General features: G+C 43.0%; 1 protein-coding gene across 11 annotated transcripts in view; it reads left to right on the top strand.

Annotated features, from left to right (window-relative positions):
* Positions 1-22,911, top strand: part of ptprk (protein tyrosine phosphatase receptor type K) — a 575,861-nt gene that overhangs the window by 166,746 nt on the left and 386,204 nt on the right. For all 11 annotated transcript variants that reach the window (XM_033021238.1, XM_033021236.1, XM_033021234.1 and 8 more), the window contains exon 3: positions 1,747-2,018. In XM_033021238.1, the coding sequence (XP_032877129.1) occupies positions 1,747-2,018 (272 nt within the window). The remainder of the gene's footprint in view (positions 1-1,746; positions 2,019-22,911) is intronic.

The raw sequence follows: 22,911 nt of genomic DNA, 5'->3' as shown, positions 1-22,911 counted from the left end.
TGAATTATGGATAATTATGAGTCAGAATAGGGAGATTGGTTGATTGAATGGTGTTGGAACAACTTTGCTCTTAACATCGGTGAGACCAATGAGGTAATTTTAAAAGAAGAAGGCTGAGGATCCACAAACCAGTCTTCATTAATGGATAGGTAGTGGATAGTTATCAACTTCAAGTTCCTGGGTGTGCATATCTGTGAGGATCTGGCCTGGAGCCAGCACATTGATGCACTCATAAAGAAAGCGCATCGCTACCTCTACTTCGTTAGAAGATGGAGAAGATTCAGTGTGTCAACACTCTTGAACCTCTACAGGTGTAAGGTAGAGAGCATATTGACTGGTTGTATCACAGCCTGATTTAGCATCTCAAATGCCCAGGAACAAAGGAGAATACCAAAAGTGGTGGACACTACCCAGTCCATCACAGGCACTGACTGCCCACTATCTAAGGGATCTATAGAAGGTGCTGCCTCAAAAAGGCAGTCAGCCTCATCAAGGACACACAACACCCTAGTCACGTTCTTATTTCACTCCTCCCATTGGGAAGAAAGTAGAGGAGCCTGAAAATCATAGGCCTTGGGTTCAGGAACAGCTCCTTCCCAACAATTCAAGCTATTGACCATTACAAATACAAAATAAACTACGAAGTATGAACTCTCTTGGTTGCACTTGGGACTGGTTTTGTTTTGTACTAATGATGCTTTTAAAAAAAGTTTTGAACTTTTTTTTGGTTGTTTTATTATATTAACTAGTGAGTACTGTGTGTACAGGCCTGCTGAAAGTATGGATTTCATTGTTTCTGTTTCGATACATATTACAATTAAACACTTGACTCTTGATGATCTAGTTGAATGGTGGAACAGGCACAACGGACTGAATAGCCTACTGTTGCTTTCATTTCTAATGTTTTGCATCCTCGTACAAGAATTTCTCGTTCCTTAAATATTGATTTGCATCTAATTTCAATACCCTCCCGCAAAATCGTCCAATCTCCAAACAATTTATATGGAGGTTGAAGTTATTTTCTACGTGTTGCTGGTGGCCCAAGTTTGGGTGTGAGATGCACAGAAACTGTGTTGAACTGGTCTGAAAATTAAAATGTTATAAATGCTATATCAAAAGATAAGTGCAATTTACTTTCCACCTTCACCCCCTGCAGTTTTCATTGTTGTTAATTAAAATTGGACCTTGTTTATTAAGTTCTATTTTTCTCTACTTAGAAGGACTTTTTATTTGCACTGACAGCATGGAGCTTTGAAGCCAAAGGTCAACCCAGAGTTCCCAATCACCATTAAAAGCTTAGCATTTAGAGTCATTTCTAGACTTGCTTTCTTTTTACTGCTCAGTTCTTTTCAAATTTTGACAGCAATATTTTTCTCTGCTGTTAATACTAGTGATCTCTGTTTGCTAATTACCTCTGTGTTCATTAATCTCCATATAAACATTGATATTAGATTGATGTTATGCATAACCAGCAGTCTTATTTATCTGTAAAAGAAAAAATAATTCTCGATTCATATTGTAAGTGGCACACGATAGATTTGGTAGAATTGAAGCACATTTACTTTTCAACCTGATTTGAAATGTTGTAAAATAAACAATTATTTCAATCGTGATTCCACTATCATTTAGGAAATATAATTCAAGTTAGGTGAGATCTGCTTATTTAATGGTATGGGAATCTTATATAAATGTATGATCTATGAATTGTGTAAATGTATAATCAGTGCTATTTTTGTTTTCCAACAGGTTCCTTCTTGATGGTAGATTCTTCTCAGCATTTTCCAGGAGAGAAAGCACGACTCTTACTTCCAGTAATGAAAGAAAACGACACTCACTGCATCGATTTCAGTTACTGGTTGTACAGTAAGGATCATTTGAGTCCAGGGACACTGAACATTTTTGTCCGTGTGAACAAAGGAGCTCTTGCAAATCCCATTTGGAATGTGACAGGATCTCAGGGAAAAGAATGGCATCGGGCTGAGCTGGCAGTTAGCACATTCTGGCCGAATGAGTATCAGGTAATGGCAATCTCCAGTATGCAAGAGCTTTGTTATTGAAAGTCAAAAAGTACAGCACACAGACACCATGAATCAAAGATCCTATAGCAAGCAAGATAGCCCACTCGACGAAAAAGACGTAGTACGGTCATGGGCAGATTCATGGTTAATTTTCGGCCCCATTTCCGTAACCGGCTTCCGTCTCCGCTCCAAAGATCCCATATTGCGGAGACTGAAGCCGGTTACGGAAACATCCTCGTAAAAATAAAAGTTCTTTGGTAAAAAATCTTCTAATTTTCAGAATTATAATTTATTAACACAAACTATTCCCCCGCAACGTTGATTACACCGCGAGTCGGGTCGGGTCAGGTCGGGTCGGGTTACTGAAATGGATGAAAAAAAGGCCCACGTTCCGCACCGTTGCGTACTACATGTCAGCCCATTGCATTTAGCAGGAGTGATCTATCTTGCTCCGCTATAGGATCTTTGCCATGAATAGTGTTGAAATATCATTTGACCCGAGGAATGCACAGCACCACTCAGCAGTGCCAATAGAATGTTTTGTTGCCAGAACATGAGAAAAACACATTTATTGCACCTCAATCAAACTGCAGAGTGCATCTGTTAAATTGTTGCATGACTACTGTATCTCGTATGTGTAAAGATGGGTAGAAAGTATGGGCAAAGACTGATGTTCGTGAAAATGATAACTGAGGTTTATACACAGTCATTGAGCTCTTAATTAACAGGTATTGGCTGTAAGCATCAATTGTCTGGGTAGTAATCATACAAGGGTATGATATATGTAACAGCATATAAAATCGTGAAATATGGGAATTACATTTAAATAAAGTGGTTCAAGATGTCGCGTTACAAATTGTGAAGGGGAATATCCTGAAATATTCTTCACACAGTGATCAACAGAAGGAAGCAAATCAGTACCAAAACAATAAATACTGGAAGGTACACAAAAAAGCTGGAGAAACTCAGCGGGTGCAGCAGCATCTATGGAGCGAAGGAAATAGGCAACGTTTCAGGCCGAAACCCTTCTTCAGACTGATCGGGGGTGGGGGGGGAGGGGGCGGGGACAAGAAAGGAAAAAGGAGGAGGAGCCCGAAGGCTGGGGGATGGGAGGAGACAGCAGGGGGACTGAGGAAGGGGAGGAGATAGCAAGGACTAACAAAATTGGGAGAATTCGATGTTCATGCCCCCAGGATGCAGACTCCCCAAGCGGAATATGAGGTGCTGTTCCTCCAATTTCCGGTGCTGCTCGCTGTGGCCATGGAGGAGACCCAGGACAGAGAGGTCGGAGACGGAGTGGGAGGGGGAGTTGAAGTGCTATAAATACTGGAATTCTGTAAAACCCATTTGAAAGTTACTTTAATATTCACTACTCTCAACTCATTATGCTGCTTTGTCCTGGGTGATTGAGATTTACTGGAGCATTTGATGTTCTTTTTAAAATTAACTTTGGGAATGCAGCAATGTACGAAACAAGCATGGCTGGCAAATCTTATTCATGTTAGGCACAAATGCTCTTGAGATAATTCTGTCATCAAATTGAAAGTGTTTCGTTTAGCTACAAAATGTAACGACTGGAGCCTGAATGTATAATGGTTGAAAATAATGATGCTTATCCTTTGGTGGCAAGGGGTAATTTTTCGACCGAAGATCATCCAGCAATTAGACATTTTAAGGTCTTGGGTAATGGGTGCCATTTCAGTGACTTGGTATCAATTTAATTTTTTGTGCAGTTACTTTATTAACTTCTGTCAAAATCATTACATTTTAGAAGTTGCTAAGGCACCTCTTCTTGAGCTGACGCAATCTGTTAGTTGCCTCTTTAATCTGAAAGTGGAAATTAGAATTATTATTACACAGGCGATGCAAGAATTTGCAGAAGCTGGAGTATTGAGCAAAACACAAAGTATTGGAGGAAGTCAGCAGGTCAGGCAGCATTTGGAGGGAATGGACATGCAGTATTATAAATCGGGAACCTTCTTCAGACTGATGGAGTAGGGGGAAGAACAGGAAAATAGAACTGGGGATGGGGCAAAGTCTGACAAATGATAAATGGATACAAGTGAAGAGATTTGGCAGGTTGGAGGAGTAAGTGGCAAAATCTAGAGATTAAAATGGGGTTAGAAAGATGAGGAAGAGTGAAATGTAAACCCAAAGGGAGAGGTACAGGTGGAAGGGGACATGGGGGAGGGGAAGGAGGGGATAAAAAGAAATATGGGTTTAGTGGGTGTGAGAGAAGCTTATGGGGGTGGGGGGGGGGGGGAAGAGAGCAAGGTGAATGGGGTGGTGGGAGAGATGAGTGTGCACTGGGTGGGAGCGACAGGGGAAAGAGGGGCGGGTGTTGGGGAGATATTATTTGGAATTGGAGAATTCATTGTTCATACCATTGAGTTTTAAGCTACCCAATTGGAACATGAGGTGATGTTCTTCCAGTTTGTGTATGTCTTCATTCTGGTAATGGAGAAGGACAAGGACAGAAAGGTCAGTCTAGGAATGGAAAAGGGAGTTCATGGTTAGCAACCGAGTGATCAAGAAAGCCTTGGCATAAAGACCATGTGTTCAGTGAAACGGTCGCCTATTCTATGCCTGGTATTGCCAATGTTAAAGGAGGCTACATCGGGAGCACCGAATAAAATAGATACGGTTGGAGAAGGGACATGTGAATCTCCATCTCACTTGGCCGACCTTCTGGGGTCCTTGAAATGAAGTGAGAGAGGAGGTGTAGAGACGGATGTTACATCTCCTGCGATGGCGGAGGAAAGTGCTAAGAGAGAGGGCAGATTGGGTGGGAAGGAATCAGCAGGTCAAGGAGTTGCAGAGAGAGTGGTCTCTGCAGAATGTCAATATGGGTGGAAACGGGAAGATGTGGCTAGTTGTGTGTTTGCGTTAAAATTGGTGAAATGTTGGAGATTGATTTTTTGGTTGAGGCGGCTGGTGGAATGAAAGGTGAAGAGCATGGGAACTCTATCCTTGTTCCATCCGGGGGCAGGGGGAGGGAGAGTGGGACACGGGTAAATGCTCCATCCACAATAGCGGGGGAATCCACATGTACTGACGAAAGAGGACGCCTAGGATATCCTGCAGTGGAAAGACTCAACTTAGCAACATATGCCATCTGTGCAAACGGCAGGGCAGGAGGTCTAATCAAGTTAACTGCGGGGGTTGGTCAGTTTGCAGCAAAGATACCGCTCTAGTATCTTTGGTTTGCAGTAAATATCAGTGGATAGTCTGTCCCCTGTGATGGAGACAAAGAGATTGAAAACAGGTAGAGAGGTGTTAAAGATAGTTCAAGTGAATTTAAGTGCAGGATTGAAGTTAATAGTAAAGTTGATGACAGCAAGTCCTGCATGAGGAAGTATCCCAGCTGCAGTCATCAATGTACAGGAGAAAGAGTTGAGGAATGATGCAGCTTACATTTGGGACAACAAATGCTCAATGTAACCCAACAAAAAGACAAGCATAGATGGGCCTCATCGCTACACCTTTGACTTGAAGAAAGGGAGAGGGGTCAAAAGAGAATTTGTTAAGCATGACAACAAGCTCTGCCAGGCAAAGGAGATTGTTAGCAGAGGGGAACCGATTAGGTTTCTGCTCAAGAAGAACCAGAGGGTCCTGAGGCCTTCCTGGTGTGGAATGAAGATGTGGAGAGATTGGTCTTTGTTGCTAAAGATGAGGCAATGGACGAGTAGGAATTGAAAATTGTTGAGATTGTGAAGTGTTGGGGGTTATCTCGGATGTCGGTCAGAAGAGACTGGCTAAGGGATGACAACATAGTTTTGAACTATTTGGTGATGTTTTGTTCTGGTTATGTGGGTATTCTGAAGCACAAATATTAAATGGAAAGGATCTATAAATAAATAGATGCAACAAAATAAACTACCAAGTAAATGTAGGAAGGAAGATAGAGTAGGTTAGAGTTGTCATTTTCTGATGTACAGAGAGGTGAATGGAGACATTTTAATGATTTCTATATGCACATTCTAAGTGCACAATGAACTTCCTTAACTGACCTTAAAACTGTTATAAAAATACATTTCCAATCTGGATTCTGCTTAATATCTGAGTTGGTTCACAAATGAAAATTATTAGAAGTATATGTTTGTAACATGCTTGGCTTAGTTTCAAACGAATCACCAAAAAAACACCTTTTAGGCATTGTTAATAAACAGATTAATCTTGATCATCCAGCAGCTTATTTTTTGTTTACAAGGCAGTCAATTCCATCAGTCCCCCAGGGACCGTTTTACTTTGGGAAAAGAAATTGGAAAGTACGCAAGTTGATGATTTATTTTTGGGAAGGTGTCTTTATTTGTGGAGGTACCAGAAGCTTGTTTGTATGGCTATTGTCAAAGGGATTGGCTCTTCCATCAGATCCGACATGTGCCAAACAATAATATAATTGTTCCTCTTTCAACACAGGGCAGAAAAAATAAATTCAACTAGCATCTTTGGCTGCTCCATCGATGTCTGCACAAAATAAGCATTTTTTTCTTGATTACAAAATCTTCAAAGGTTCTTGTATTTTTGTATATCTGCTTATTAGTAAACACCTGAGTGAAGAAGTCTCCTAGTTCTATATTTTTCCACTGACTGAATTGTCAGGGTAATGAGGGATTCTTGTCACGGACATGTACTGAAAGATTGGCCCACTGCTCATGTTATATAGCTGCATGAATTGCCCCCTTCAGATTGCCTGGAAATGATTATGAATTAATAAACTGGCTCGCATGTTAGTCAATCTGCAAGGTGAAGCTCAGAGCAAAGCATAATTTGCTTGCAGAGAACATTCTGGGTAACCCACCTGGGTTACATTATGAGATGGGTTTTAAGAAGGAAAATTGCTGGATATTTGGCTGCCCTTTTGGCACATGTACATACATGTATGTCTATGGTACCTAGATCTTCCTCGCTACCACTTCTCACTCCTGTTCCACGGTATCACAGTTTTCAAATAGTTTGTCCAGCATTCAATACTGGATGACCAGAAATTCACTACGACCAAATAACACAAAAAAAATGAATACATCTTCTTTGGTTGCTGTACCAAACTCCATTCATAGGCCACCAACCCCATTCAAATCAGACTGCTTACAGTTTGTGTTTGCTTTTGACCCAGGATGAGGTTTGGCTGGCATTGCTGGTCATTGCTAAGATTACCTGTCCAGGAGTTTAGAACTATGAGGGGAGACCTCATAGAAATTTACCAAATAGTGAAAGGCCTGGATAGTGTGAATGTGGAGAGGATGTTTCCATTAGTGGGAGAGTCCAGGACCAGAGGCCATATGCTCAGAATAAAAGGAAATGCCTTTAAAAAGGAGATAAGAAGGAATTTCTTCAGTCAGAGGGTGTTGAATCTGTGGAATTCATTGCCACAGACGGCTGTGGAGACCAAGTCAATGGATATTTTTAAGGCGGAGATTGACAGATTCTTTAGTAAGGGTGTTAAGGGTTATGGAGCGAAGGCAGGAGAATGCAGTTGAGAGGGAAAGATGATCAGCCATGATTGAATGGCGGAGTAGACTTGATGGGCCAAATGGCCGAATTCTGCTCTCACAACTTATGAACGTATGAACACTGAGAGCTGTCCACCTTTTCATCTGTTAAAAGACCCATCCAAACTGGCTCAAAATCTGCACTGTTTAAATCTGTGTTCTTAAGTATCCTTAATTTTAATTGTTCCAAAATTAGTGCCTGTGGTTAGGCCTTAAGATCCAAAGCACTGAGCTCTGGAATCTCACTAAACCTCTCCACCATGTACCGTAAACCTGCACCTTTGTCAAACATTTGGTAATTTGCCATTATATCTCAGCACACGCCTTCTGTCCCTGCAGTAGTGTCTGTTCCCATGCCACTTACTTTAATACCTCTCCCTGCCACCTACCTGAGAATGAATCAGACAGTCACAAACTAGATCCTCTAGCACGGTGACTAGACTGCATCATCCTCCTTTGCCCTGATGATTCCACAACCTCTCGCAACAACCTCGCATTCATTAAGACCACCCTTGCATGAGGAGAGATAATGCAGCAGCAGTCATGAAGATAGAGGATTTAAATTGACTGATTAACTCACGAGCAGGGAGACGGATGAAGTGAGTGCCAGGGGAGCAGTTTATTTGCAACAATTGAAGAAGTGCAGAAAGCTAAAGCTTGTCAAGATATTTAGTAATTAAAAACATAAAATAATTATAATTATTTTCCTGTAAGTTGAATAACCACATTTTTACTGCCTGGTCGATGATCAAATTTTTATTTGTGAAATGATGAATTCTGCTGCTTGAAGGTGGATGATAAGTACTAGCGTTAATTGTATGGTGCTATATTCAGAGCTACAATGAGATTTTGGTCTAATTGCTACTTTCAGCTGAAGGCAGTTTTTTAACTAAACTCTTCCGCGAAGCAGGTTTTTCCAGTTAATACCTTTCTGTGCAGTTGATTGAAACCTACGTATGCTTATTTTACATCCAGCCGTGAAGAGAAAACAATGGGTATATTAATTGAAAGTTGTTGTTGCCTTCAGGTAAATTGTAAGTGATGGGTGGGGAGGAGAAGAATAATTGTGTTCCTTATGGTAAATGTAACAACATAAAATTATTGCACTTTGGCTGAGTGTAGCAGCAAGAAATATTCAGTATTAATAATTATATTTTGCTGGCAACATAAGGTACAATATCGAATGTTAAATATGATGGATAATTTGAAGATTAAAAAGTTTTATTCCTGTAGGTGGTGCTATGGATATAATGTTGCATGTCAAATTGATTACAATGAGGGCAGCTCCTAACACAGCTCCTCTATGTCTGGTCGGACCCTCTCCCCCTCGCCCTAGTGCACAACACACTGCCCGTCCCGTTACCTTCCAAATTTACTCTGGCTTTAATTAACTCGCCCGTTGTTTCCAAAACTGAGGACCATCTATCCTGCTTCCTTCTGGCATGTCCAGTTGTTGCCAGTTTGATTTAGTTTTGCCATCTAAACTTGCCCACATGCATTCCCCAGCACATCCAAGATTTCAGATCATAGAACACAGAACAGTACAACACAGGATCAGGCACTGCAGCCCACAATGTTCATGTGGGACATGGTGCCTCGTCTGCCTGTACATGCAGATTATCTCATCAGCCTGTACATGATCCATTTCTCTCTATTCCCTGCACTTCCACGTGCTTATCTAAAAGCTAAAAGCTTCTTAAACGCCACTATGGTATCTACCTCCACCACCACACCTGGCAATGTGTTTCAAGCCCCCATCACCCTCTGTTTAAAAATAAATTACCCAAATTAATTTCTAATAAACTTTCCCTTTCTCACCTTATAGCTATGCCCTTTTGTGGGTTCCTCCTTAGTTCTTTGTGGAACATACCTCCCACCTACACTTAGTCACACTTCTGTCTTGCAGAAGATCCTTGAGGTTTGAGGAAGCAATTTATCTCCGGTTCAATATCCAGCCTCGGGCCTGCTCTTCTTTTTCTTACTCGTCTTGCCTAATTATATTGGTTCTGTTTCTTAGTTGTGGTGTCCAGACACTGACAATGCAGTGCAGTATCAAAGGTCGTTTTATTGCTTGGTCAAAGAAAAATAATGATTATTATCTGCTATTTGTTATGCCTTGTCACACCATGGCAAACCTGAATATCTGCCTGGTCTTGCTGCACAGTCCGAGGATTTATGACAAGAATTGAAAATTAGGCATCAGCTAACAACCCCATTTATATTCAATGATAGAGAGGATAAGTGATGAAGAAGCTGAAGATGGTTTGACCTTGGATATTGCTTTGAGGAGTTCCAGCAGTAAGCTGTTGAGCTGGGATGTTTTTTTAAATTTTGTTCAGGGTTTTTTCTGAGCGTGTGCATAACTTGTAACTCAATCATTTCTTGTTCATTCCTAATGTCTTGCTCTTCCCCTCTGTTGTCAGACTTCTGAACAGTACTTCCATCAGCTAGTGTACAGTCTGATTCACCTCTATCCCATTGTGGACATTGGACTTTGTCTATGGAACTGATATGCTACAATGCTGAGAAGTATATTCTGCACTCTGTATCTTTCCTGTTGCTCTATCTATCGTACTGAAGTTTATCTTGATTGTATTTATGTATAGTGTATCTGATCTGTTTGGCTAGCATGCTTCTCACTATACCTCAGTTCACTTGACAATAATAACCCTAAACCTAATTGTTCTTGTGAGGATGATGGCTTGCCACATTCCTGAACTGCTAGCAACCTTATGATGAAGATGCTCTTGGTCTGTTGTTGGGAAGGGTGTTTAAGTATTTAGTTTAGAGATAAAGAGCGGAAGTAGCCCCTTCGGCTTACCGGGTCCACGCCGCATATTAACACTATCACACACTGAGAACAATTTTTACATTTACCAAGCCAATTTACCTACATACGTGTATGTCTTAGGAGTGTGGGAGGAAACCGAAGATCTCGGAGAAAACCCACGCAGGTTACGGGGAGAACGTACAAAATCCATGCAGACAGCACCAGTAGTCAGCATCGAACCCAGGGATCATATTTTTAAGTCAGAATTGTATATGGCTTTTTGTGAAACCTGAAATTAATGTTTTTCTGCGGGTCCTACCCTTATTATTCTTGGTGAAAGAAGTCTTGGGTTTGAAACGTAGGAGATGAATATCCTCTGGCAGTCATAGCCACCTACCATTGTGTCAGGTCTGACTTCAAATCCATGGAGAATTTTGATTGCCATAGGCTTCAATATTATTGGGGTTCCTTGATATTATGTACAATACAATGCTGCCTTGATATTGCGGGCAGTTACTCCCATCTCACCACTGCAATTTAATACATCTGACCCTGGTTGGCCAAAACTGTAACAATGTCTGGAACTGTTTTATAGATAAACGGATCCCCCACTTAGCAAATGAGCGGGCTGGAACACCTCAGGAAGCTCAGCATTCTCTCAGGGGTCTGAGGAAATCATCCAGGATAATTATATTGTGTGATTGACAGCCCACCCATCAATTAAATGTTCACTTTCTTCACGACTCATATCTCTGCTGTAGTTTTGGTGTGAGATTCATTGGTAGCAAGTCAATAAAAGGTTAATTGACAACTGTCCGCACATTCTCTCACTCAAGGACAGCTTATGCAGAGAGAATTGCGAGTCCCACTTCAAGTTGCTCAGTATGCTGCAATGTAAATATGCTACCGTTCTTTCAGCTATTTGTGTCAAAATTCTTTCTACCTACATTTCCTACCTTGCTGCTCTGTAAGAGTACCTTCACATACTGATTGCAATGGTATAAAAAGACAGTGAGGGATGGGTAAAATATGCGGATGCTGTCAGCGAAGCTTGAATCCCTTCACATTACATGACCACAACATTTATAAGTTACATGCAATGATATTTATAGTCTGTGGGAATGCTTCAAGTAATCTAACCTCCAGCAGCAAGTTAACACAAAGTTGACAATGCCAACAATCATAGAGTTACAGTGTGGAAACGGGCCCTTCGGCCCAACTTGACCACACCGGCCAACAATGTTTCAACAACACTAGTCCCACTTGCCTGCGCTTGGTCCATATCCCACCAAACCTGTCCTATCCATGTACCTGTCTAAATGTTTCTTAAATGATGGGATAGTCCCAGCCTCATCTACCCCCTCTGGCAGCTTGTTCCATACACCTACAACCCTTTGTGTGAAAAAGTTGCCCCTCAGATTCCTATAAAATCTTTTCCCCTTCACCTTGAACCTATGTCCTCAGGTCCTCGATTCCCCTACTCTGGGCAAGGGACTCTCTGCATCTACCCAATCTATTCCTCTCATGATTTTGTACACCTCTACAAGATCATCCCCTCATCCTCCTGCGCTCAATGGAATAGAGACACAGCCTACTCAACCTCTCCCTATAGCTCGCACCCTCTAGTCCTGGCAACATCCTCGTAAATCTTTTCTGAGCCCTTTCAAGCTTGACTCTCTTTCCCATAACATGGTGCCCAGAACTGAACACAATATTCTAAATGCAGTCTCACCAATGTCTTATGCAACTGCAACACGACCTCCCAACTTCTATACTCACTACTCTGACTGATGAAGGCCAAAGTGCCAAAAGCCTTTTTGACCACCTTATCTACCTGCGATTCGACCTTCAACAATTCATGCTCCTGTACTCCTAGATCCCTCTGTTCTACAACACTACCCAGAGGTCTACCATTTACTCTGTAGGTCCTGCCCTTGTTCGACGTCCAAAAATGTAACACCTCACACTTCTCTGTATTAAATTCCATCAACCATTCCTCCCCCCACCTGGCTAATCGATCCAGATGCTGCTGCAATCTTTCACAACCATCTTCACTATTTGCAAAACCACTCACTTTTGTATCATCATCAAATTTGCTAATATTGCCCTGTATGATATCACCTAAATCATTGATGTAGATGACAAACAGTAACAAGCCCAGCACCGAACCCCGAGGCACACCACTAGTCACAGACCTCCAGTCCGAGAAGCAACCTTTCACCATCATTCTCTGCTTTCTTCCATGGAGCCAATTTGCAATCCATTCAGCTATCTCTCCTTGGATCCCATGCGATCCAACGTTGCAGAGCAGACTACCATGCAGAACCTTGTCGAATGCCTTACTGAAATCCACAGACACAACATAATCATATATAACTTGAGCAATATGTACACAAAATGCCTCAGTTGCAATTGATTCTGCCTTAATTGCCAGTCAGGCCTTGAATATTGTATGACTAAATGGGTTTAGCTGACTCAATTCTGAATTTGCAGAAAAAATTGGTTCAAACTATATTTTTTGTTTACAGACAGTTTTTGATCTCACATTGAGATAAAACAATGTGTGCGCTTTTAGCAACTGGAAGCAGGAATGCCAGCTGTTTTTTTCTCTCACTTTGTTTTAAATCTCAGCGTGTAGAGATTAATGGCAGAGCCCCAACTGCTACCTTGGCTGAGGAGCTTATTCAGCTCAAAACTTGTTTTTAAACTTGTTTAGCTTAATGCACCAATCAATCAAAGCTTTTGATTCCTAAGCTGTCTGGGGGATCTCACTAGTGCCAAATCTTTACAATGACATTAGACATCAGTGGCTTTGTCAAGAATGGTGACTCTGCTGATGTTGCCTTCAGGCAAACAAACACCTGGAATTTATTTTTCACACCAAGGGTGGTGGGTGTATGGAACAAGCTGCCAGAGGAGGTAGTTGAGATTGGGACAAAATGTAAGAAACAGTTAGACAGGTATATGGATAGACACAAAAAGCTGGAGTAACTCAGCAAGCCAGGCAGCATCTCCGGAGAGAAGGAATGGGTGATGTTTCGGGTCAAGACCCTTCAGACTGGCTAAGGATAAGTGAAATGAGAGATATAGAAGGGGAGATAAAGATCAATAAATGCAAGATGTGCAAAAAAAGTAACAATGATAAAGGAAACGGGTGAAAATGCGATTTGGGTGGGGGAGGGTTAGAGAGAGAGGGAATGTCGGGGCTCCCTGAAGTGAGAGAAATCAATATTCATATCACCAGCTGCCCAAGCGAAATATGAGATGCTGTTCCTCCAATTTGCAATTAGCCTCACACTGACAATGGAGGAGACCAAGGCCAGAAAAGTCTGTGTAGGAATGGGAAGGAGAATTAAACTACGCCGCATCTGCTCCCAGGATGAGGTGTACCACGGAAATGTCCTAATTCTTCAGGGAACGGGGGGGGGGGGGAGGTCCCCTCCCCTCCCCTACCCTACCCTACCATAGATGAGGCTCTCACCAGGGTCTCTTCAATACCCCGCAACACTGCTCTCTCTCCCCATCCCCCCACTCCGAACAAGGGCAGAGTCCGCCTAGTCTTCACCTTCCAACCCACTAGCCATCACATACAACAAATAGTCCTCTGTCATTTTCGCCACCACCAACGTGACTCCACCACTCGTCACATCTTCCCATCTCCCCCCTGTCTGCTTTCCGCAAAGACCGCTCCCTCCGTAACTCCCTGGTCAATTCTTCCCTTCCCACCTGCACCACCCCCTCCCCGGGCACTTTCCCTTAAAAACGCAAGAAATGCTACACTTGTCGCTTTACCTCCCCCCTCGACTCCATTCAAAGACCCAATCAGTCGTTCCAGGTGCGACAGAGGTTTACCTGCTCCTCCTCCAACCTCATCTATTGCATCCGCTGCTCTAGATGTCAGCTGATCTACATCGATGAAACCAAGCATAGGCTTGGCAATCGTTTCGCCGAACACCTCTGCTCGGTCCGCATTAACCAACCTGATCTCCCGGTGGCTCAGCGCTTCAACTCCCCCTCCCATTCCGAATCCGACCTTTCTGTCCTGGGCCTCCTCCATTGCCAGAGTGAGCACCACCGGAAACTGGAGGAGCAGCACCTCATATTTCGCTTGGGCAGTCTGCACCCCAGCGGCATGAACATTGACTTCTCCAATTTCCGGTAGTCCTTGCTGTCTCCTTCCCTTCTCAGCTCTCCCTCAGCCCTCTGGCTCCTCCTCTTCCTTTCTTCTCCCCCCCCCCCCCCCACCCTGCATCAGTCTGAAGAAGGGTTTCGGCCCGAAATGTTGCCTATATCCTTCGCTCCATAGATGCTGCCGCACCCGCTGAGTTTCTCCAGCAATTTTGTCTAAACTGACCAGCAACCGGGAGATCAGTTGGTTCAGGCGGGTTGAGCAAAGATGTTCCGCGAAATGATCGCCCAATTGGCGTTTGGTCTTGCTGATGTATAAGAGTCCACATCTTGAACAACGGATATCGTAGATGAGGTTGGAGGAGGTGCAATACTCTGCCTAACCTGAAAGGACTGTTGGGGTCCCTGGACAGGGTTGAGGGAGGAGGTACAGCGACAGGTGTTGCATCTTCTGCGGTTGCAGGGGAAGGTACCTGGGGAGTGGGTGATTTGGGTGGGAAGGGATGTTAACCAGGGAGTTGCAGAGGGAATGGTCTCTGCAGAAGGCAGAAAGGGGTGGAGATGGGAAAATGTGGCTAGTGGTGGGATCCCATTGGAGGTGGCAGAAATTTCAGAGGATTATGTGTTGTATGCGACTGCTGATGGGGTGGAAGGTAAGGACTAGGGGGACTCTGTCTCTGTTATGACTAGAGGGAGGGGGAGCAAGGGCGAAGCTGCCTGGTACCAAGGAGACATGAGTGAGGGCCTCATCTACGATGGGAGTTGGGAACCCCTCTTCCCTAAAAAATGAGGACGTCTCGGAAGTTCCAGTATGGAACACCACATCTTGTGGTAAAAAACAAAAAAAAACACACTCTAAACATAACAAATTTTAAAAAGACAGCTAGACCGTGGGTGGAGGCAGCTAGCAACTGCGCCACCAGATGGTTGGGCCGAAGGTCCTGTTTTCACGCTGTGTCACTCTTTGACTCTGACTATTGAAATAGGGAGGTAATGCGTTCAGGATTAAAAACATTTCTCCACAATTAAATAACCACTTTCAAAATCTGACTGCATAAAAAATAATCAATATTGTGGTTATCGAAAAAAATGCTAGATGTGACTTAATTCATTCCATGGTCCTGTGTGCTGACTAACCTATGCTGGCCAATTCAGATTGCAATGTACTCTTCCTCATATCCCTGCATGGCCTTGCCTCTCCCAATCTCTGTAACGTATTATATCCTTGAAATGGTTTAGGATATCTGTACTCTGCTAATTCTAACCTCTTATAATCCAAATTGAAATCTGCTCCAGCAATGATCACAATCCATTTAGCTGTTTACATCTTAAGTTCTGAAATTCTCTGCTAATCACTGTTTCCTTGCCTTTGTATCCCCCCCTAAACACCTGAAACCCATGCCTTTGGCAAAGATTTGATCATATCCCAAAATTCTTGGGTGACACTGAGGTCTAAGAACTCTCCTATATGGTGCTTTGGGCTATTTTTCTACTTGAAAGATGTTTTAAAATATTTTTTTGGAATTTAGTGATATGGCGTGGAAAGAGGCCCTTCGGCCCACCGAGTCCCTGCCAACCCGCGATCACCCCATACATCAGCACTATCCTACACACTAGGGACAATTTAAAATTTACAGAAGCCAATTAACCTGCAAACCTGCACAGCCTTGGAGTGTGGGAGGAAATCGGAGCACTGGAAAAAATGTACAAACTCCATGCAGATATCGTCAGGAACCAGTCAAGATCAAACCTGGGTCTCTGTCGCTGTAATGCAGCAACTCTACCGCTGCACCACTGTGTCGCTCCATGTGTGATATAAATACGGTATTTACAAACAATAATGCTGTGCTTTCAAAAATAGTGTCAATGAAATAAAACAACCCAATGATATCTTCCCAGTGGTCTTTCTATTAAGTCAATGTTTTCCATACTGACTATTGGAATGTGTTGCAATGACTAACTGGTCATCTATTTTTCCTTCTTCAGCAAAATTACAACCAGCTTTTAATCCCTTGATATATGTTGGAATGTTAGAGGCCGTCATTTGCAAATAACTCAATGCAGTCAATCTGGATTAATGCTACTTCATCCAAACAGCACTAGGTGAATCCTAGAAATTATATATTCCTCCCTCTTCTGACACTTAACTCGTTTTGGTTTTGTATGTATTATAAGCACGCCTCCTTAATCGCAGTCAAATGATCTGTTGAGAAATATTAATATAATTATATCTTGCTGTAACTTAAAGTTTACTGCACCAGTACTAAGATTTGATAAGTGCCAAATGTGGAAGATTAGTTTTGACAGTCATGCTGAGGGGAAACTGTGCTCTAAAAGTAGCTCCCAACAGCTGCCAAAATAGTTTTAAATATGCTGATACAAATGTAGATCAGAATTCTCCTTGACTGTAACCATACTGCAAGTGGAATATTACACTGGTAGAGTAAATACGAGTAAATTATTGTATCTTTTTATGCCAGGATCTTTTTTTTTTTTAAAAGCAAAGTAATTTTGATGCTGGAAAAGTGAAATATAGGAAATGTTGGAAATTCACAGGACAACCAGCATCGAAAAGAGAAGAAAGAAAGTGACCTATTGGATTGATGACTGTCCATTAAAACTAAAACTGGATACCTGCTTTACACTCCCTGTATTTTCACTCCCAATTCCTTTGATGATATATTTCTACTTTCTAGTCACCAGCTCTTAGAGCAATCCATATAGATTTTCTGGTACACTTGATCAAAATCCAATCCTTCCACCTCTTCATCTATTTGTTATTATTTTCCAGATTGTTTTTCACCATTAACTCCCCTTAGCCCACTGATACCCTTTTAACTCGATTTCAATGTCTTGATTTTTTTTCCACCCTACTTATTCCAAGGATGTTTTTTTTTTGCATTTGAAAAATGTTGATTAATGTCATGCTTCATGAACTTTCATTCATGACAGAAAAAGCCCTGATTGCTGTTATTAATTAAATAATGAGGGATTCATACCTAACCATTATTATCACACTGCATATGTCATGGATGGTCAAGTTACTGAACTGATAACCCCAAAGCCTGGATGACAATCTGAGGAGGAGAGTTCAATAACAAGTGTGAATTAAAAAATAAAAAATAAAAAGATCTAGAAGACAATATCATAATAATTGCAGTAATGATGAACAGGAAACACCTGGTATGTTATAAAATCCATCTGATTCACCAATGTCCTTCAGGGGATCTATCTGTGACTCATGTATTTCCGTAATGTGGTAGACGCATCATTGACTTTTGAAACTAATCCTCGCAAGCTATTAAATTGGAATATATATCATGACATTAATGCAGAATAAGCATAAACACACTTAGCGTCAATCTTGCATGTGGATAAGTTACTTCCAGCCCAGCCAACCATGCATAAACTTCCTCGTGAACTGTTGTCTGTGGCAAAGGTGGTGATAGAGTCATATATGTTGCTCAAAGAAGTAACATTGGAACTTCTCAAGATTGATTCCTTCATCTAAAGCATCAATTCTCTGCCATGTTGAGCAACACATAATAATCTCTGAAAGGAATAACTTGGGGGCTTCAATGCCATTACCAAAAGCTAGCTTCACACCTCCCCATGTGGAGCAAGTCCTGAAGCAAATAACTGCCTGTCTGTGTCTATGGAATTCATAAGGAATGAAATACATGACTTCAACTTCAGTTTATCAGTTGCAGCTGTTCAGCAATGTAAGGATGACACCACAATTCTTGTCTGGGAATACAGAGTCTGCAAACAAGGTTACAGACTCAGAATATGGCTGGGCAATTTATTTCTGCGACAAGAAGATAATTTATTCTCATATTGAAGGTAGTAAAGCTTTGGAATTCACAATCTGACTGTGGAGGTTCAGTTATCGATTTCATTCAAAATATTAATAGATTTCTGGATGCAAGGAAATCAAAGGATTTGGGGAAGGCGCAAGAGGGGGGCATTGAGATAAAAGATCAGCCATGAAATGCTGTTTGGAGATGTTCTTGTGGAGACTGTCCTGCCTTTGCACAGAGGGCATTTCTAGTGTGTCATGTGGCAGTGCCAGTGTGCAATATGGGATTACTTAGAACAGATCTGGCAGTTCAAAACTGGGTCTTCATGGGGTACTATGGATGTGCATCATCAACATTAATGTTTTCTGCCACACTCTGTCATGTTACCCTGCACTCTGTCCTTTGCAACCCTGCTTGAATGAAGAATGCAGAAGAACATCTTGGGAGCAACACCAGTTGTACCACAATTGAAGATGCTGGAACACAGAATTACATGCAATGGACATCTAACGAATCCCCCAAACTAGCTGGTTCAATCTAAGCTTTGCCATCCTGCCACCTGACACACTGGAAGGTGGTGGGCAAATAAACACCATGTGAGAAAATGAGGACCTAAGGACATCCACATCCTGAACAATGTCAGGCTCTGGCACATGAGAGCCAAATGCAAGACCAAAGGAGTTGCAATCATAGTTAGCCAGAAGTGTGAGAAAGATGATCCAACTTAGTTTTCTCCTGTGGAACCTAACTTTCAAAGAGCTTGTCTTCTAACAGCTAGATGTACCCCACATGATAACCAGTGCTCCCAGATGCACCTTGATGCATATCAGCTGCTGTACTGATGTGCTCCTAAATTGGTCACACCTCCAACAATAACGATCACAACTATCACAATCATAATTAATCACAATCACAATTAGCCAAGTATGTTTTGCAACATACGAGGAATTTCGTTTGCCAAGTCAGTCATACAAATAAAAAGCAACGGACACACAAAACATATTTTAACATAAACATCCACCACAATGACTCCTCCACATTCCTCACTGTGATGAAAGGCGAAAAAAAATTCAAATCTCTTCCCTTAGCTCTCGTGCGGTCGGGGGCCTCAAGCCCTCTGTTGACTGGCGTTCCACCAGCCCGGCGTGAGGGCCTGAACATCGGGCCACCCAGGACGGCGACTGCGGGTGCTAGGAAGGCCTCGACCACGAGTGAACATCTGGGAAGAACGGAGTGGAGGCTGGCTGGACTATGGTGCCTTCCTCACCTTGGTGCCACTGTGTTATGTTGTGTCGTGGACTTTCAGTGTTTGTGCTTTTTTTTTAATTCTATTTTATTTTTTATATGTTTTATTATTTATTATTATTTATTTATTTTTATTTTTATGATACTGCCTGTAAGGGAAATTCATTTCGTTGTCTCTAACTGAGACAATGACAATAAATTTGAATACAATACAACAATACAAAAGACTGGACGATCTTGACTCCCGTAGCCGGCGGCATTTGGGCCCTCCCCATTGGGGCGATCAGCTCCTGCACAGGGGGATGTCAGCTCCCCCACGCCGTTGTCGGGACTGGTCGAACCTTCTGCGACATTGGAGGTCCTGACTAAGCCTCTCCCGAGACTGCGAGCTCGCGATAGTAAAGTCCGCAGGCCGCGATTGGAGCGATCCTAGGCAAGGGATCAACTCCGATGAGGCTCAAGATCAGTCCGAGGAGGCCTCAGCTCCATCGCTGTGCTCAGCGGCATTGCGACCGGAGATGCGATCCGGAAAATAATCACATACAATACAATACAATCAGTTTTATTCGTCACATTGCACATGAAGCACAAGTGAAATGAATTTGCCAGCAGCGGTACAATGAAAAAGAACACACAAAAACACACTAAAAATATTTGGCCAGTCCTCCTCCATTTCCCCCCGTGGTCGGGACCTCAACCCTCTGCAGCCGCCAGTGCGGGCATCCAGATGTGCAGACAAGGTATAAAGTCCAGGTACGCCCAGAATCGGTGCTTCCCTACCGGAGACCGCGGCTTCAGGTCGGTGTAGGCCGCAGGCCGGCGGTCGAAGATTTAAAGTTCCCGCCTCGCCGCAGCCAGAAGCACCGCAGACCGCAGGGCCGGCGGTCGAAGCTCCTCTCCAGGGATCCCCGACGAGGGACCCCGATCCTGATTGTAAGTCCACGCCACGCCCACGGTAGAAGTTGGCCGCGGGCTGGCGGATGAAGCTTCTTCTCCCGGGTCCCCAACGAGGGATCCCAGGATGCGGATGCCATGCCAGCTGGAGCTCTGCAGACCGCGGCTTCAGGCTGCCGCGGGCCAGCGAACGGAGCGCTCCCTTCTGGCGACCCCCGGCAAGGGCTCGCCCGCTCCATGGCGAGAGTCCGCGCTACGCCCGCCGCTGAAGCCCCGGGCACTTCTCCGGGAAAGGCCGTACTGATCCTTGCTGTTAGGCCACTGGGGAGGCGACATGGAAAAAGTTGCCTCTCCGTGGAGGAGGTGACCGAAGCGGTTTCCCCCTTACCCCCCCCCACACCACCCTCCACACAAGACACAAAGAGAGACATTAAAACCATACATTAAAACACACTAAAAAAAATTAAAAAGTAAAAGACACGCTGCTGGCCGAGCTGTTGGCTTGCAGCGCCCCCACCAACCAATATCTCCGGCAAGGTAAGAAACGGAAGAAAAGAATGTTTCCCCGGACCCCCACCACCTCCCGCCCCCCACATGAATAAACAACTTTTAACACAACCTAAAAATTTTAAAAAGACCCAAAAACAGACAGACTTGGCGGGGCTGCCAATCGTGTAAATCGTGGTCTAACTAAGATATTCCGAAAGAGTTGCACCCTGTCATTTGCTTGGCAATGAGGAAAATCTGCCAACAAAAAGCAGGACAACTTAAATGGCCTCCTATTTAGTCTACTCTCATTCATCAATAAAGTTATGGAGCTGTGCATGATTTTGGGACGAACTACTACTTGAACAATAATTAGCTCACTGATGCACAATCTAGGTTTTGCTAGGACCATTCTACAATAGACCTCATCACAGACTTTTTCTGAGCAAGGCTCAAAGAGCGAATTTCTGAAGTGCAATGAATATGATCACCATTGGCATCAAAGTATCATTTGATTGAGTGAAATAGGAGAATTTGTTCATAGGATTTGATTTAAAAAAATACACAGGAGATGATGTACACAGAATGGAACCAGTTGTGTAACATGTTATTTTTTGAGCTGCTAAATCCATGACATATTGAGGAATGGTGGTGTCATTGTGGCTTTACGTACTAATAAATAGTTACATGCATGAACTTGATTATCTGAAGATGCACAACAATAGTGCTAATCAAATTCACATTTTGGACAAGAATTTCAGTTTCACTAGCATAATTTCCCCCCACTTAAGTAGAGATGTCAGTTCACAACTTTATTAAAAGATATTAAAACATTTAATTTCCTTACGTTTGGTCAGTATCTCTAAAGAAACCGATGGTGAGTAATTAAAATTCCCTTGGAATGTGAATTGATGGGAGGAAAATAGTGTTACCCATTTGTTTCGCTAGATGTTATTTATATGTTGTGCTTGGACCACTGCTTTCCTAACGTTATGCCCCATATGTGTAAATGTGAAAGATTGTTAGGCCTATTTAACACAATGGTCGTGAAGCAAATGCTAAATGGTGTGGAATTTCTCTGCTCGCTGTATTAAACATCAGGCCAGATTGTGCTGGCTTTGGTTGTTTGTTCCAAATGGGTTGCTGGCAATTAGTTATTCAAACTGAATGAATTGATGGCAAACACAAATGCCTGGAGCCTTCAAGTTGTGAACATATTTCTGAGGCAGAATTGATCCCTTACGCTGGGCGTCCAAGTGAGCCTAAAGGCAGGACTCAATCTTGCCAATGTTCCAAAGAGTTACACTGGGGACCTAGACTTAGACTACCCTAGACTTACACCTCTGCTCGGTCCGCAATAACCAACCTGACCTCCCAGTGGCTCAGCACTTCAACTCCCTCTCCCATTGCCCATCCGACCTCTCTGTCCTGGGTCTCCTCCATGGCCAGAGCGAGCAACACCGGAAATTGGAGGAACAGCACCTCATATTCCGCTTGGGGAGTCTGCATCCTGTGGGCATGAACATTGAATTCTCCCAATTTTGTTAGCCCTTGCTGTCTCCTCCCCTTCCTCAGCCCTCGGGCTGTCTCCTCCCATCCCTCAGCCCTCGGGCTCCTCCTCCTCCTTTTTCCTTTCTTCTCCCCACCCCCGCCCCCCTCCCCCATCCCCCATCAGTCTGAAGAAGGGTTTCGGCCCGAAACATTGCCTATTTCCTTCGCTCCATAGATGCTGCTGCACCCGCTGAGTTTCTCCAGCATTTTTGTGTATCTTACACTGGGGACTCACCACTTGGTGCACAGGTCAGATTTGACAATGGATACATTGTTTCTAAGGATTCTAGACTTGCAGAGTAGGAGGCACAAGGAAGTAATGGTTGGGAATCATGGAGTTTTCCAGCATGGGAACAGGCCCTTCAGACCAACCTGTCCATGCCAACCAAGTGGCTTAACTGAGATAATCAATTTACTGAAGTTCTGGCTTGTTTTGTTTATTTTTACTTAATTTAATGATTTTTGATCGTAACCATCAAATACATTAACATTGAATGACTATTGATAGAAGACTAGATTCTATCTTG

Source organism: Amblyraja radiata, chromosome 5 (genome assembly GCF_010909765.2).
Source record: "Amblyraja radiata isolate CabotCenter1 chromosome 5, sAmbRad1.1.pri, whole genome shotgun sequence".
NCBI lineage: Eukaryota > Metazoa > Chordata > Chondrichthyes > Rajiformes > Rajidae > Amblyraja > Amblyraja radiata.
The sequence above is the reverse complement of the archived record's forward strand: the minus strand, read 5'-3'. Positions and strand labels throughout refer to the sequence as shown.